The sequence below is a fragment of the Hypanus sabinus genome, chromosome 10 (assembly GCF_030144855.1).
Source record: "Hypanus sabinus isolate sHypSab1 chromosome 10, sHypSab1.hap1, whole genome shotgun sequence".
In the NCBI taxonomy this organism is placed as follows: Eukaryota; Metazoa; Chordata; class Chondrichthyes; order Myliobatiformes; family Dasyatidae; genus Hypanus; species Hypanus sabinus.
This window is the reverse complement of record NC_082715.1, coordinates 16,888,831-16,906,887: the sequence shown is the minus strand read 5'-3', so window position 1 is coordinate 16,906,887 and position 18,057 is coordinate 16,888,831. Positions and strand designations below refer to the sequence as shown.

At 41.5% G+C, this 18,057-nt stretch overlaps 1 protein-coding gene across 1 annotated transcript in view; it reads right to left on the bottom strand.

Annotated features, from left to right (window-relative positions):
* Positions 1-18,057, bottom strand: part of lama4 (laminin, alpha 4) — a 182,911-nt gene that overhangs the window by 133,666 nt on the left and 31,188 nt on the right. The window contains exon 3 of the mRNA XM_059981458.1: positions 178-305. Coding sequence (XP_059837441.1) covers positions 178-305 — 128 coding nt within the window. The remainder of the gene's footprint in view (positions 1-177; positions 306-18,057) is intronic.

The window sequence follows — 18,057 nt, the reverse complement described above, 5'->3', positions numbered from 1 at the left end:
AACATGCATAAAGTTTGGTGATTCTACAATCAGGTGTCACTAATACATTGAAAATGAAATTTCATTTGACATTTTCCATTACACATCTTAGAGTTACATGATAAATATTGTTTGTTATTTTTGTTGCATCAAGCAGAAAAAAGATTGCAGTTAACTGATCAAGTTTATCCAACTTACTTGTATGAAGGCACACTCAGAGGACAAGGGCAAGGTTGGCAAGACTTATAATGGCCTTGAACGACATCACCAATGTATCCATCAAGACATTTTTCACAGTGGTCTCCAGTTGTGTTATTCTGACATTGCTGGAAGTGAAAAATTTTTCCGATCTCATCACTTAGTTGAGTGAAATAATGCAAACCAGTTCTAAAGTAGCTATTTTTACCTTTGAATTATTTGATTTAGTTGTCACTTTGAAGCCTAGGTGAGTAAGTAAATTACCAGAAAGAGAACTTCAAAATTCAAATTAAATTCATTGTCAAAGTATATGTCATCATATACTAACTTGAGATTTGTCTTCTTTCAGGCACTTACAGGAAAATAAAGAAATACAATAAAATCAATGAAAAACTATAAATAACTAAGATTGCAGCATATAAGATCAACATTAGTATATAGGCGGAATATTGAAAAATTAGCCAAGTGGTGCCATAACAACAACCTCTGACTTAATGTCAGCAAGACCAAAGAGTTGATTATTGATTTCAGAAGAAGGAAACCAGAGATCCATGAGCTTATCAGTCATCATCAGAGGTGGAGAGGGTCAGCAACTTTAAATTCCTCAATGTCATTCTTTTGGAGGACCTGCCCTAGGCCCCACATGTAAGTGCAATTACAAAGAAAGCAACATCTCTACTTACTTAAGAATTTGTGAACATTTGTCATGACATCTAAAACTTTAATAAACTTCCATAGATGTGTAGTGGAGAGTAGATTGACCGGCTGCATCAGAGCCTGGTATGTAAATCCTACAAAAAGCAGGGCATATGGCCCACTCTGTCATTGGTGGAGCCCTTTCCACTACCGCGCATATCTGCATGAATTGGGGTCACAGGAAAGCAATTCCCATCATCAGGGACTCCACCAACAAGGACATGCACTCGTCTCCTAGCTGCTATCACAAAGAAGATACTGGAGCCTGAGGACTTACACCACCAGGTTCAGGAACAGTTACTACCCCTCAGTCATCAGGCTTTTAAACCAAATGGGATAACTTCACTCAACTTCACTTGCCCCATCACTGAAATATGTCCACAACCAATGGACTCACTTGCAAGGACTCTTCAATTCATGTTCTTAATATTGTTCATTTATTTATTTATTATCATTATTTCTTTCTTTTTGTATTTGTACATGTTGTTGTCTTGTGCACTCTGATCAAATGTCCAAGCTGGGTGATCTGTCATTGATTTTGTCATGGTTATTATGCATAGATTTATTGAGTATGCTTGCAAGAAAACAAACCTTAGGCTTGTTTATGGCACTTTGATAATAAATTTCATTCGATCTTTGGCTGATAAACAAAAGACAAATTGTTCAAATAATAATGACGTGGTAAATAAATAATGCTGAGTTGTCAATTCTTTGAAAATTATTCTATAGGTGCTGGAGTTAATTCAGTGTTGAGGTGAGCAAAGTTATCCACACTGGTCAGGAGTCTGATGGTTGACAGATAATATAGGAGGCCTAAGGCTCCAATCCCTCCTGTCAGATGGTAGTATTGAGAAGAGATCAAGGCCTGGATGTTGGCATTCCTTGATACATGCTGCTTTCTTGTGGCAGAACTACTTGCATTTACGCACAGTGGCAGAGAGGACAGGCATGTATCCATCACTTTTTGTAGACCCCTTCATTCCTGCACATTGGTGTATCCATACTGGGCCATAAGACAACCTGTCAGGATACTCTCCACTGCACATCTACAGGAGCCTGTCAAAGTTTTAGATGACATACTGAATCTACACACACTGCTAAGCAACTAGTGTCGTTGTTGTGCCTTCTTTGTGATGGTCTGAGAACAGATGTATTTTGATTTTGGTTTTCAGATTATCTTCATATAAAGTACTTTTTTAAAATTATAAACAATACCGTTTCTGATATTTTTACTATTGAGCTAAAATCAAATTTACCTTGGGACACTGCTTTGAGAAAAAGAATGCTATTTATAGATAAGAGGACACACCAAAGCAAAAAATACTAAGCAGTGCCTGTGGTGAGAAGAACCATGATGACAGAAATGCCTTCATTACATTGTTCCCCATTCAAGTGTAATGACAGTTCCTATGTGCTTGCCTGATGGCCACAGATTTGTTCAGTTCCAATCATGGACAAATTATCACTGCTCTATTAAGCCCAACATCACCACTGGTTACCTTTACAGTAGAATTCCAATACATATCAGATCCAATATGTACCGTCTTATTCTTTCCTTCCTATTGTCCAAAGCCTTAAATTCCTCTTACTAATAAAGCAGGAATTCACTTGATATTCTGGTTCAGTGAACTGCTTATGGTTTTCATAATATAGTCTTCCCTATATTGGGGAAAGTAAAGCCAGGCTAGTTGATGGCTTTGCAGAATACTACTGACCCCATTTGCCTATTGCATAAAGTTTTCATCCCACTCTTGTGATCTCTATGTCTTTGATCTTCGACACTGATACATCAAAGTGCATTGCAAGCTCATGGAACAACTATTCATCTTTCTGATAGATATGGTCCAGCCTGGGGTATGATCACAATGATGGTTTCAGATAAGTAGGCTTAATGTGGCCTGATATATCAACTGCTTATTCCCCTCCACAGATGCTGCCTGACCTGTTGAGTTCCTGCTGAGAGTTGCTCTGGATTTCCAGCATCTGCAGAACTCCTTGTGTTCAGATAATTAGCCTGTCTAGTCCAGATATATCCAGATTTTTTTTCTTCCTTCCCTACCGGTATTCAGATTTCATTCACTCCACCAGAAGGCACACCTATTGTTGATCACTAATATTTATCATCCTCTCTCAGCTACATTCCATCACATGTGCCACTTAATCTCAGACACAAGAGATTCTGCACATGCTGAATATCTTGAGCAACACACACACAAAATGCTGGAGGAACTCAACAGGTCAAGCAGCATCTGTGGAGGAAATTCACAACCTCCTGCTCCCCACACCATCCACAGTTTCCCCCAAGCAGCATGGGTGCATGGCCACGTGGTAACAGAAATGCTCCCGCGCACATAGACATTGTTGCCACACAGCTGGGAGTTGAACACAGCTAGAAAAAGTTTACAAAACGTGAAAGATTTTCTTTGTTGTGCTGTATAAACTTCAATTAATAAAATATGTGAGTTTTCAAATTTCTTTCTAAATATTCATTGTATACAAAGTACATAATACAGGAAAAAAATTAAGTGCCTTGCAGTTTTCAGGCCGTATAAAAACTTCCCACTCAGAGCAATGGTTGGTCCATGCCGCTATAAAAAAAATATAGAGGCAACAGTGACCCCGTCACACACTTTCCCTTCTGATTTTTCCCGCTCCACCACATCAACAGTATTTTGCTTAGAGTTTGCACCTATTTTTGCTGTTTTGTAAGGAAATCTTTACTTCTGATTTAATTAACTTGTTGGACTTTAATTTGAATCCGGTTTCAGAAGGTGGAAAGTGTATTTAGTTTCCAGTGCAAAATGTGTGTAAGTTTATTGATAATGTGTGTGGTTCACACATCTGCATTTTCAGTTCCATTAAATACGTGCATGAGATGGGAGCGTTGCTGGCTGAAAGCCTCAGAAAATGGTATCATTCAAGACTAAAATGGATTTTCATACCAAGTCTTGTGGGAATGAGTGCAAAAAAATGTGATGTTTTCAACAATGTGCAAACATTTATTCTTGTAAAATTGACCTATTTAGTTCAGATTATTGATTTGATGATGAAGCAATTAGTTTCTCGTCAAGCCTTTTGATTGTTACTGACAATAAATCTTCTGCACAATGCAGTGACAGAATCCTCTGTGTAATGCCGTCTCTTGTTAATATAAGGGCAAATTTTTAAAAATTTTGATTTTGTCACTTTCAAGATTGGTAAATATAAAATATAGAATTTTAAATCTTCAATGTGATGATGATAGAATTGAGAATACATTCTGTGGTACCAGTTCATTAATTTCATTTATCAATGTTTAATAACAACTTTAAAAAGTTTGTTTTGGTTTCTCTTTTACTTTTAATCTTTTACTTAAGTAGTTTCTCTATAAAAACTGTGCCCATTGGTCCAATATGATCAACTACTTCATGTCTAATCTAAGACATGAGCTAGTTGACCATATTGGGCCAGTGGGCACAGTTTTCTAAATATGAAACACTCAGTCGCCAACTTCGACAGAATAAGAAAATGAAGATACATAGTTTCTTTCCTACTCTTTGATTTATTTCAGATTATTTTATGTTATTTTAGAACAGAATTAATAACAGTACATTGCAGGCCCCTTTGGCCCATGATGTTGCGTTGACTGTTTACCTACTCTAATATCAATCTAACACCCTCTCCCATCAAGTGCTCCATTTTTTCTTTATACATGAGTTTCTTAAGTGTCCCTAATGTAGGTATCTCCTCCACCACTTGCAGCACCCACCAATCAGTGCATTACCAAACCAACTACCTCTGACAACCTCCACTGTTCTTTCCTCCAATCACTTTGAAAATGTCCTCTTGTATTAGTATTTCTGACCTGGGAACAGGTTGCTGATTGTCAGCTTTATCAATGTCTTTTATCAAATTATACATCTCTATCAAGTCATCTCTCATCCTCCTTCACTGATTTTACTGACTGAACTGATTTAACATCAAGAAAACATTTTTCTAAATCATTCTAATGTTTAAATTAATATTTTTCTTTTGCTTTTTAGTACTGATGATTGTTTTAACTGTTATGATTAGCAAAAACCTTTGGAAATGGATCAGAGGTCCTATAAAAGCACGGGTCGTTAAAAGGTCATAAAAGAGACCTTTGAACCAGGCCTCAGGTTTCACCATCTGAGAGCTAATTGCTGTTCCTGTACTACTCCTTTTTGGAAGGTCACCATAGCAGTGATGTCTCAAGTTTCATTGGGATCTCATTCATTCACTCATTATATGGCATGTCCTATGATGTGAACAGTCATGGTCTTTCCAGGGCCATGATTGTTCTTGGCATTTTTTTTTAGAGAAGTGGTTTGCCCTTGCTGCCTTCTGGGCATTGTCTTTACAAAACAGGTGACCCCAGTCACTATCTATACTCTTCAGAGGTTGTCTGTCCGGTGTCAGTGGTCGCATAATCAGGACTTGTGATATGCATCAGCTGCTTATACAACCATCCACCACCTGCTCCCACAGCTTCACATGACCCTGAGCAGGGGAGCTAAGCAGGTTCGACATCTTGCCCAAGATTGACTTGCAGGCTAGCAGAGGGAAGGAGCGCTTTACACCTCCTTTGGTAAAGATGTATCTCCACCCCACCACCCATTGAACTCTAAAGCCCTGTAAAATAATAGCGTTGGTATAGGAGTTGCAAGAGGCTGGGTTTTACAAACATGAGGTATCATCTGAGTTCATTATGACCTGGCCTGGTTTGAGGGTAAAATAAAATGCAGGTTAATTTTGTTTCGGCTAAGGTAGATAAAACAAACCAGGGATTATACTTTGCTTTATAAACAGAAGAGATTCTGCAGATGCTGTAAATCCAGAGTAACATATACAAAATACTGGAGGAACTCAGCCTTTTGCAAGGTCAAGCAGCATCTATGCAAATGAATAAACCATTGGTGATTTGTGGTGTGGCCCTTCCTCATGACTGGAAAGGAAGGGGGAAGAAAGAAGGATAAGAAGGTGGGGGTAGGGGAAGAAGTAAATACTAGCTAGAAGATGATACGTGAAGGCCGGCATGGTAGCATAATGGTTAGCATAACTCTTTACAGTACCAGCAACCCAGGTTCAATTCCCACAGCTATCTGTAAGGAGTTTGTATGTTCTCCCTATCACCCCTTGGGTTTTGTCTGGTGCTCCAGTTTCCTCCCACAGTCCAAAGGTGTACTGGTTGGTAGGCTGACTGGTCATTATAAATTGTCCCATGATTCCACACGGTAGGCTTATTCAGAAAGTCAGAAGGCATGGGATCCAGGGAAGATTGGCCAGGTGGATTCAGAATTGGCTTGCCTGAAGAAAGCAGAGGGTCGTAGTGGAGGGAGTACATTCGGATTGGAGGGTTGTGATTAGTGGAGTCCCTCTAGCTCTTGGCCACCTACTTTTCGTGATTTTTATTAATGACCTGGATGTGGGCATACAAGGGTGGGTTGGCAAGTTTGCAGACGACACAAAAGTTGGTGGTGTTGTGGATAGTGTAGAGGATTGTCGAAGATTGCAGAGAGACATTGATAGGATGCAGAAGTGGGCTGAGAAGTGGCAGATGGAGTTGAACTTGGAGAAGTGTGAGGTGGTACAGCTTGGAAGGACAAACTCCAAGGCAGAGTACAAAGTAAATGGCAGGATACTTGGTAGAGTGGAGGAGCAGAGGGATCTGGGGGTACATGTCCACAGATCCCTGAAAGTTGCTTCACAGGTAGATAGGGTAGTTAAGAAAGCTTATGGGGTGTTAGCTTTCATAAGTCAAGGGATAGTGTTTAAGAGTTGCGAGGTAATGATGCAGCTTTATAAAACTCTGGTTGGGCCACACTTGGAGTACTGTGTGCAGTTCTGGTCACCTCACTATAGGAAAGACGTGGAAGCATTGGAAAGGGTACAGAGGAGATTTACCAGGATGCTGCCTGGTTTAGAGAGTATGCATTATGATCAGCGATTTAGGGAGCTAGGGCTTTACTCTCTGGAGATAAGAAGGATGACAGAAGACATGATAGAGTACACAAGATATTAAGATAAATAGACAGAGTGGACAGCCAGCGCCTCTTCCCCAGGGTACCACTGCTCAATACAAGAGGTCATGGCTTTAAGATAAGGGATGGAAAGTTCAAACGGGATATTAGAGGAAGATTTTTTACTCAGGGAGTGGCTGGTGCATGGAATGCACTGCCTGAGTCGGTGGTGGAGGCAGATACACTAGTGAAATTTAAGAGACTACTAGACAGGTATATGGAGGAATTTAAGTTGGAGGGTTATATGGGAGGCAGGGTTTGAAGGTCGGCACAACATTGTGGACTGAAGGGCCTGTACAGAGCTGTATTGTTCTTTGTTTTATGTTCTATTAGGCTGGAATTAAATCAGGGGTTTGCTGGGCAGTGTGGCTCAGAGGGCTAATTCTGCACTGTATATCAATACAAAGAAAATGACATATGCTGTTTTCCTGCAATGGCATTCCATGTGAATACACTCATTGGTGAGGAGGGTTTGACCTGTGATGGTCTGGGCCATATCCACTATTTTGAGGGATTCACTTTCAAGAGCATTGGTGTTTCCACACCAGGCTGTGATGCAGCCAATCAATGTACTCTCCACTACACATCTATAGAAGTTTTAGATACCATGCAGATTCTTCACAGCTCCTAAGGAATTAGAGGCACTGCCATGATTTCTTTGTAATTCCAGTGATGCACCGGACCCAGGACAGGTCCTCCGAAATAATAACACTGAGGAATTTAAAGCTGCTGATCCTCTCCACCTCTGACCCTCTGATGAGGACTGGCTCACGGACATCTGGTTTCCTCCTGCTGAAGTCAATAATCAGCTCCTTGGTCTTGCTGACATGGAGCAAGAGGTTGTTGTTGTGGCACCACTCATCCAGATTTTCAATCTTCCTCCTATATGCTGATTTGTTGAGGAAATAGTAAAGAGCCGAAGAAGAAGGACTCTGATAGGAGTGGAGAATGGTCAATGGGAGAAAAGAAAAGGCACCAGGGCACCAGCAGAAGGTGATAGGCAAGTGAGGAGAAGAGAAGAGGTAAGAGCTGAGTTGGAGTGGGAAAACGAAGAAGAGGGAGGTGGGGGGGGGGAAGAGAGAAAAATTACCAGAGAGAAATCAATGTGCCATCGAGGTGCCATCAGATTCGCCACCTGAGAAGGGATATGAAGACCCTGAACAAACAATTCAAAAACAGTTCACCTGACAAAAAGGAAGATGTCAAAGATCTAACCATAAAACTGTGGGAACAGCTGTGCAAGCTCAGGAGGGTGCAGCAGCTACGAAAGCAAAGAAGGGAGAAAGGAGAAGAAGAGTGCAGTTTGTTAAAAACTGGTTTGTTTTTCACAGTGTACAACTTCCCCATGACTACTGTAGAAGGCATCAGGAGAAATGTTAACAAGCATCTGTGGAGATGGCTGTGGAGAAGTTTCTCTTCAGTGGCGCTCTATACAGGATCGGCCCAGCTGTAGCTACTGTTGACTTCAGTAGAGGAGGAGTTCAAGGTGGCAAATTGTAGAGTTGTGTTAACACTGAGGGGCTTTGATGACAAGCTAATAAACCAAGCAGTAGTCATAACAAGATCGGTACAAAAATGGGCCACCAACTCGGCCATAGACCAGGCAGTGAGCTCCCTGCCATTAAGAGACATCATCGCAACCCACGCTTGGGACGGCAAGGCCTCGACTCTGCACGTTTCCAATGATGGGGGAGTGCAAGTACAAGGGATCGGCGCGACATGGTCCAGGCAGAGGTATGGAACCATTAGGACAAAAGACGGGTATCGTAGGCAGTGGAGTTGAGGTCACTGGGTGCCTGGATGAACTGGGATCTTCCCAAGCACAAGATCTCTTGGGCAGAGCTCTGGAGATGGGAGCCCTTCCATATTTCTTTCCTCTTGCAGTACATGTATGACTCTCTCCCCACAGCATCACAGCTACACACATGGGGGCTGAGAGAGGAGCCTAACTGCAAGCTTTGTGGTCAGTAGAGTTCACTGGCACATGTACTCTCAGGATGCAAAACAGCTTTAACACAAGGACGGTATAGGTGGTGCCACAATAAGGTCCTGCTGTTCCTCGCTGACACGCTGGAGTGGGAGAGTTGTAAAAAGAGACCAGCTGGCAGAGACAATCATTTTCATCAAGGAGAGGGCCACACCAGTCGTATCAAAGAGGCCTAAATCCAATCAGCTGCAAGCTGCCAAATCATGGGAGATGAGGGTCGATGTGGGGAGGAAGCTGCAGTTTCCGGAGCTGGTGCAAACTACACTTCAACCAGACATCGTACTGTATTCCACCGAAGACAAGGTCATCCTAGTGGAGCTCACAGTACCATGGATGGATGTGAGGAGGCTCACGAGCAGAAGGCCCTGAAGTCCCAGTCCTTAGTCTAGGAGTGCAAGGACGAAGGATGGCAGACGTGGCTATTCCCATGGAGATCGTCTGTAGAAGGTTGTTGGCAGGTCAGCACGGAGGTTGCTATCTGCACTGGGCCTTGACGAAAAGAGCAAGAACCAAGCGGCTCACAGGATGGGGAGGAAGCAAAAAGAGCCTCTTGCTGGATATGGAGCAGGCAGGAGGAGTGGCAAGTCAGGAGCAGATGGGCAGTGACTTGGTCACCATTGCTGACCCACCAACTGGAGAGTGTAGCGGTTAAGGGTTGAAACAATTTATGAAGGTTGGGTACCAGCTGATGACATCAGCTCCTGGCTGAAACCTGTGGTTACCTCATCAGGTAACTGTAGAGAACACCCCGGTGTAGTATGCAAGTGTAAGCTTTTGCATTAGGTACTAGTAATGAGTAACCAGCCAGATCTTCGGCCAAACCTTGAGAATGAACAAATTGCTATTTTTCAATAATTGAGTTTGCTTATGAGTCATGAGCTGGCTTTAATAATTAAGATGATTCTTTTGAACCTGTTGTCCAAAACTGAAGTATCCATTCACATGTTATATATTTCCAAAGTTCTTAAATATAACTTAGCTGTTGGAAAATACTGCATTATAAAGATACTATTCTAGAGCTGCTTTCAGCACAGCTCAGCCAAGAAAAGCTTGCTTTTTTTATTCCTGATGAATCCGTCTCAGGCTCCAGCGGCAGTAATTCCTTCAACTTCATATAAACATACAGTAAATTTGGATGCAAAGCAAGTAGTGTTCCCATGACAACTGTAATTTCAACAAGGTAGGTGACGTGAATATTTATTGTCGATACTACCATGGTAACAACAAATCCAAGATACTTTTTTTACCCCTCACTCTCACTTCCTCTCCCGGTTTCATGGTGTCACTAGTGTAGGATGAATTTCTCTCTCTGGGTCCCCTTTCCCTGCAAAGCGTATGTCATTTTGTGTTTGATCTGATTAGAGAAACAGAAGGCAATGGTTCTAAACAGCATTTAGAATCATTACTCAGTTATCCTGCTTTAACGCACAGCAACTCTTTATATAAGACGGTGATTATATAGCGCAGAAGGTATTATCTTCAAAAGGATAGCCACAGGTCAAGAAGGCAGGTCACTGCTATCATTCTTAAGGGCAATTAGAGGTGAGAAATAAGTACTATTCTTGATTGCAAGGCCGAAGATGATAATTAACCAACAATGAAGTGAGGTGAATGCAATGATTTCATGGCACTCTGTGTAAGCAGCTAGTGTTAGTTTTGGAGAATCTCTTTTGTGCCCTCTTCAAAGCCTCCACATCCTCCCCTTAATGTGATGATCAGAATTGCATACAATACTTCCAACGTGACCAAGCCTAAGGTTCACACAGCTCCAACGTACTTTCCTAATCTTTACACTCAGTTCCCCTAGCGATGAATTTATAATCTTTATATTCGATTCCCCTACCTATATGCTGTATGTCAGCGATAATAAACTTGATTCTGTATTTGATCTCCCCAAATGCATCACTTCACACTTTCCCAGAGTAAGCCTCACCGGCCATTCTTCTGGCCAAATTTCCAGCTGATCTATAGCTTGCTGTACCTTTTAGCAACTTTTCCACGCTATCCAGTCTGAGTGTCATCTGCAGATTTGACAATCAGACTACGTCCACTTCAGTCCAGATCATTAACCTATTTTACAACCAACAGAGTCTCATACTGTCCTTTGCAGTGCACCACTGGTCACTGACGTCCAGTCAGGAAAACACCCCTGTACTGCCAATTTTGGATCCAGTTTACCAACACATTCTGGATCCTCTATGATTTTGTAATTTTAAGGTGCCATGTACTCTATTGCTATATTATTTCAGTTTTGTTTTTCTGCCTATTGATTAATCAGAATAGAGGAAAGACATACAGATTTTTTTTCATGACTGTCAGACTCTTGGCTCCAGGAACACAATATCTCTCTGAAGCAGCTTCCTGGAAATTTGGCATAGTGCCTGTTATTACTGAAAAGGCCCATTTTTATGAGTGACTAGCTTAGTATAAATCAAAACCTGCATAGCTCTTTGCAATTCAGTGTTGTAACTGAAATAGGCTAGTCTCTGTGGCATTATTACAGCATATAGCTGCTCAAATATACCTTCATTAGGAAACTCTTATTGATAATCATATTAGCAATGCTTTATTTTGTAAGTATTTTAAGCTCAAGTCAATTATGTGTTTCTGCTGTTAATTGAATTCAAGGTTCAAGCTGGCACATACTGAACCTCAGGTCACAGTGGTTAAAAGTGGAAGCCCTGAGATCGTTGTTCGGGTTCAACCATGGATGTTGCATCCCAGCTGTCTAGATATGCCGGCCAGGGCAGTGTGGTATGGAGAGCAAGCTGTTGCCCTTGTAGCAGGCTCCCCCTCTCCACACATCTACTGAATCCAAAACAACAGCAGAAGTCAATACAGCTTGGAACCAGCAGAGTTGCCAGTCAGCATTGAACTCAATGTAAGACTGGCTTGGGGACTCCAGATCTGGATTTTTCCTCGGGGTTTACTCCAGAAGCCTTCCCCGTGAGTGGGTACCGCTGCAAGGCAGCGACGTTGGAAGTCATTACTATGGTTCAATGGCTCCATTTAATATCAGAGAATGTCTTACAACCTGAAATTACTTTTCTTCGCAGGCATCCATGATACAGAAGAGAACCCCCAAAAATGAATGACAGTAAAACATTAGAATCTCAAAGCCCCCTCTCCCCCTCCCACGCACAGACATCCAGCTTCCCCCACTTACTTCAGCAAAAAGCATCCCCACCCTCCACTCACCAAGCAAGCAATAGCAAAGCCCCCAGAGAGAAATCATGATCTGCAGATCAACAAAATCCAATTGTCTCTTTCTCCCTAATAGAACCTGGCTATACACAGGTATAACCTGATTCTGAGTTAGAAGTTTGTGACCATAAGTGCTTTGCAGAAGCTCAAGCCCTCAGAACGAAGGTGATACTTCAGTGAGCATAGAGGGTTTGCTGTACTCTGTTTCGTTGAGAAGCCTTTGTTATCCGGGGCACAGTTTACGTTCAGAATTCAAACTTACGTTGAAGGATATGATCACAGAACGCTTTGAAAAGAATTGTTAAGTCGAGCAGAGTCAGTGTAATTTTATGCGGGGGAAATTATGCTTGACTGACCTGCTGGAGTTCTTCAGTGTGACAAGCTGAACAGATAAGGAGAGGATTCAGTGAATGTGATTTTTCAGAAAGCTTTTTCTAAAGTCCTACACAGGAGATTGATCAACAAAGTTGGAATATTTGTAATTAGGAATTTTGCACTGACATTACTGAGAAATAAGTGGTTATGAAATAAATTATTGGGTTCAGGAATAAATGAACATTTATTGGATTAGAAGGCTGAGACTTGTGGAAATGGTTGAGGCTAATGAAAGCGGAATTGTGGAAATAGAGAGGAGGACATAAAAAAGCTTCAAGTGACTGGGCAAGAATATGACAGATGCAATATAATGTGAGGAAATGTGAAGTTATTCACCCTCTGAGGAAGTTCCTCTTACGTTATTCACAATTCACCCACAACCTGGGATCTCTAGTTCACATCTTAACTACTTTCTACAGAGGCGTGGTTGAAAGTGTGCTGACATTTGCATCACAACCTGGTACTCCAGCTGCAGTGCTGCCGACAAAAAAAAAAGCCTTGCAGGGGGTGGTTATGGGAGCAGAGAAGGGTATTGGGGTCTCCCTACCTTCTGTCCAAGACCTCTTTCAGAGTCGATGTCTCCAGAAGACATGGTACATCATTAAAGACCCCTCTCACCCTCTCCATGAACTCCATGAACATCAGGCAAATGTTACAGGAGCATCAAAAGTAAAACCACAAGGCTACTAAATAGCTTCCTCCCACAGGCAGTCAGACTGCTAAATGGCAGCTCTACCTGACTCTGCTTTGGACACTTTTAACTTGCACTGGACACTTATAACTTGTTTTAACTGACATGTGGTTGTTGTGTTTTACTATTTATTGTTATGTTTATTATTTAGTTTTGCGGTTGTTATGTTATGATTGCACTGCTCCTGGGAAACGCTGTCTCATTCTGCCCTGCAGAGGTGATGTATGCTTAGAATGACAATAAAGTTTTTGAATCTTGAATCCTTACCCAATCTCAGTGGAAAAAGCCAACTTGCATTTACCCTAACTATACCCCTCATAATTTTATATGCCTCTGTTGAAATCGCCCCTCATTCTTGTATTCTGTAGTGAATAAAGTCCTAACCTATTCAAACTTTTCCTGTAACTCAGGTCCTCAACTCGCAGCAGTATGCTTGTTAGTTTTCACTGTACTCTTTTAATATAATTGATATCTTTCCTGTAGGTGACCAGAACAGTACACAATACTCCAAACTTAGCCTAATCTATGTCCTATATAACTCCAGCTTAACACCCCAACTCCTGTACCCAACATTCTGATTTATGAAGGCCAATAGAAGTGCTGCTGAAACATACACTCAGTGCCCACTTTATTAGGTACACCTGATTAATATAAATATCTAATCAGCCAATCATGTAGCAGCAACTCAACGCATAAATGCATACAAATAACGTCAAGAGATTTATTTGTTGTTCAGACAAACAAAATATTTGGAAAGAAATGTGATCTAAGTGACTTTGACCACAGAATGATTATTGGTGCCAGATGCAGCGGTTTGAGAATCTCAGAAACTGCTGATCTCCTGGGATCTTTGTGCACAACAGTCTCTAGAGTTTATAGAAAATGGTGCAAAAACAAAAAAAAAAATCCATTGAGCAGCAGTTCTGTGGGTGAAAATGCCTTGTTAATGAGGGAGGTCAGAGGAGAATGACCAGACTGGTTCAAGCTGACAGGAAGGCCACAGTAACTCAAATAACCATGTGTTACAACAGTGGTGTGCAGAAGAGCATCTCTGTGTCGAGCCTTGAAGTGGATGGGCTACAGCAGCAGAAGTCCATGAACATACACTCAATAGCCAATTTATTAGCTACAAGAGGTACCTAATGAAGTGGCCACCAAGTGTCTGTTTCTGTAACACATACATCTGTAGCAAATATGCTGTTCATTGTTATGTAACTAATTTGGTGTAGGACCTGCCAAGAACTGCACGCCTGTGGTGAGTGAGAACACAATAAAAATGCTGTTTTGGCACATTGTGAGTTCCTTTGTTTAACAAAGTACTTTGTTGGTTCAACTTCCTCACTTTGCTTACTCTTCGGGCTCAGAGAGTGATTGAGATAAAGATGCAGGGGAAGTGTAATTCAACTGAGGGAAAGGTATCGTGCCATACTATGGCAGCGGATGCTCCTCTGAGGCTATTGTGTTGACGGAAAAGTTAAATCACCAGACTAATAATCTTGGTCTTCTAATGAGCAAAGTCCTGAGTTCAAATCCTCTTGTGGAATTTGAATTCATTTTACAATCTGGAACTCAGAATCAGAATCAGGTTTAATATCACTGGCATACATTGTGAAATTTGTTGTCATGCGGCAGCAGTGCATTGCAATACATAATAATAAAAACTGTGAATTACTGTAAGTATCTATATATACGAGGGGTGATTGATATGTTTGTGGCCTAAGGTAGAAGGAGTCAATTTTAGAAAACCTAGCACATTTATTTTTCACCACAGTCCCCTCCTACATTTACACACTTAGTCCTGCGGTCATGGAGCAAACAGATCTTGGACCTCCAGGAAGTGTCCACAGCAGGGGTGATTGATAAGTTTGTGGCTCAGGTAGAAGGAGATGAGTTATACAGCTCTCGTTACATGCACATGCAGGTCAACTCTTTGAGTGATTATGCAGGAAGCTTGAAGTTAATAACTCATCAGGGGTGATTGATAAGTTTGTGGCCTAAGGTAGAATGAGATGAGTTATTAACAAACTTTCTGCATAATCACTCAAAGAGTTGACCTGCATGTGTATGTAACGAGAGCTGTATAACTCCTCTCCTTCTAGCTTAGGCTACAAACTTATCAATCGCCCCTGTTGTGGACACTTTCTGGAGGTCCAAGATCCATATGCTCCACGACCGCTGGACTAAGTGTGTAAATATAGGAGGGGACTATGTTGAAAAATAAATGCGCTAGGTCTTCTAAAATTGACTCCTTCTACCTTAGGCAATGAACTTATCAATCACTCCTCGTGTTAGAATGAATAAAGTTAAATAAGTAGTGCAGAAAGAGAGAGAAAAAAAGAAAAAGTAGTGAGATAGTGTCTAGAGATTCAATGCTCATTCAGAAATTGGATGGCAGAAGGGAAGAATTTGTTCCTGAAGTGTATGCCTTCAGGCTTTTGTACCTTCTTCCCGATGGTAGCAATGAGAAGAGAGCATGTACTGGGTGACGGGGTTCCTTAATGATGGATACTGTCTTTTTGAGGCATAACTTCTTGAAGATGTCCTGGATGCCACGGATGATAGTGCCCAGGATAGATCTGACTGAGTTCACAACTTACTGCAGCTATTTTTGATCCTAAGCAGTGGCCCCAATCCCCCACCCCTGCCATACTAGATGGTGATGCAGCCAGTTAGAATGCTCTCCATGGTACATTTGTAGGAATTTGTAGAAAAATGTCATTAAATTATTGCACTTATGTAAACTCCTCCTCTGCATCAGTAATATCCTGTAGCTGAGGATATCTGCTGTCCTTCCTTACTTAGGGCTAAATGTGACTCCAAACCCATAATTGAGGTTGACTTTACAATTAAACTTTTACAATTAAGGATGCCTAAACCCTGAAATGTGATATAAAAAAAACTCAAAGCTTTGTGTACCTCTATTCTGTGATGAACGTAACATCAAACTGCATTGCAGAAAGGAATTGTGTGCCCAGGGGAAGGGGAAAACAGCTGGTTTTCAGTGCTCCTTTCCAGCAGAGATCCATGTTTTATTCTGCATGAACCGCCCCAACATCCATCTTGTCTATCTCTCCTGAACTTGTGCTAATTAATTAATGCACAGCACTGCTATCTAGGGCAGATATCAAGGAAGGCATCAATTAAATTTTCTAAAATGCTGCATTTGCCTCCGGTGTGAAAATTGGAGACACACTGATTAACACAAGACACACAAGAAGACAATTGTGTTTATTCTACAGTAGGAAACAGAATGGAAGCCAAGGCAATTTGAATGCAGAGCAAGGTAGATGAAGATGAAAACCTGCTCATTAGAGGTAGAAGAGGTTCCAAATGACATTTTTATAATGGAATATCAAGGCTTGGGGCCTTATAGATGCATTAATGGGAGAATTATTAAAATTTTCCATACTTTGGAGCAGTCAGCCACTATTTTAAGGCTTTTAAATTAAGTGAAACCATTAATTCTTCTGTCCTGCAGTGTAATTCAAATGCAAATGGTAAACTTCATATAGAGATTTTATCTTAGGTCACAAGTAGTGCCCAAACTTGTATTTGGGTGGAGGAATAATTCTTACTGCAATCTATAATTAGATACCACGTAATATGTATAATCTAATCTACTGAAAAGATGCAATAAAAATCCTTGCTAATCTTCAAGTTTGTCCAAGTCAATTTGTGCGGCAGAAGAATTAAGCAAAAATCTTCACATATTCATGTTTTGTTCCATTGCCCTTTGTGAGGAAACACCTTTAGTGCAAACGAATAACACTGATAAATCATTTTATGGTGGTATGGTGGAGAATTGTGCTTCAGGAATTCTATGTGTCATTGTTAATTGCTACCTTTTCAAAATGATTAGAGACCTGCTTTTAAATATTTCTATTCCATAAGACCACGAGACTATAAGATGTAGGAGCAGAATCCGGCCATGGAGCTTCACTTGTTAGATCAAATAATGAGATATTTGGATGGCAAACACAAGGAATTCTACAGATGCTGGAAATTCAAACAACACACACAAAATGCTGGTGGAACACAGCAGGCCAGGCAGCATCTATAAGGAGAAGCACTGTCGACGTTTCAGGCCGAGACCCTTCGTCAGGACTGAAGAAGGAGGGGGCAGGGGCCCCATAAAGAAGGTGGGGGGAGGGGGAACATGCAGGTGAAAAACCCCCTCCCCCACCTTCTTTATAGGGCCCCTGCCCCCTCCTTCTTCAGTCCTGATGAAGGGTCTCGGCCCAAAATGTTGACTGCTCGTTTCAACAGATGCTGCCCGACCTGCTGAGTTCATCCAGCTTGTTTGTACATGATGAAGCGTCTATAGGAAGAAACACTGTCAATGTTTCGGGCCGAGACCCTTTGTCAGGACCCTTTGTCGTCTCGGCCTGAAACGTCGACAGTGCTTCTCCCTATAGATGCTGCCTGGCCTGCTGCATTCTACCAGTATTTTGTGTGTGCTGCAGATATTTGGATGTGTGACTTACATTCAGTGGTCATTTTATTAGCTACCTCCTGCACCTAATAAAGTTGCAACTGGGGTTGCAACTGGGTGTATGTTCGCGGTCTTGTTGGAATCTTAACTAATTTGGCAAGGGGATGGGAACCGGAGTGATCAGGCTGTTGGATTACAAGCAGAGGTTGTGTGTAGTGTGACTGACAGGAAAAACAGGCAGATGAATTAGGCCATTTGGCCCATTGATTTTGCTCCGCCGTTTGATCAGGGCTGATTTATTTTCCCTTTCAGCCCTGTTCTCCTGCCTTCTCCCTGTAACTATTGACTTGCCTACTAGTCAAAAACCTAACAGTCTCCACTTTAAACATACCCCATGGACTCCGCAGGTGTCAGTTAATGAATTGCCTGGGTTCACAACACTGAAGCTAAAGAAATTCCTCCGTATCTCTGTTCT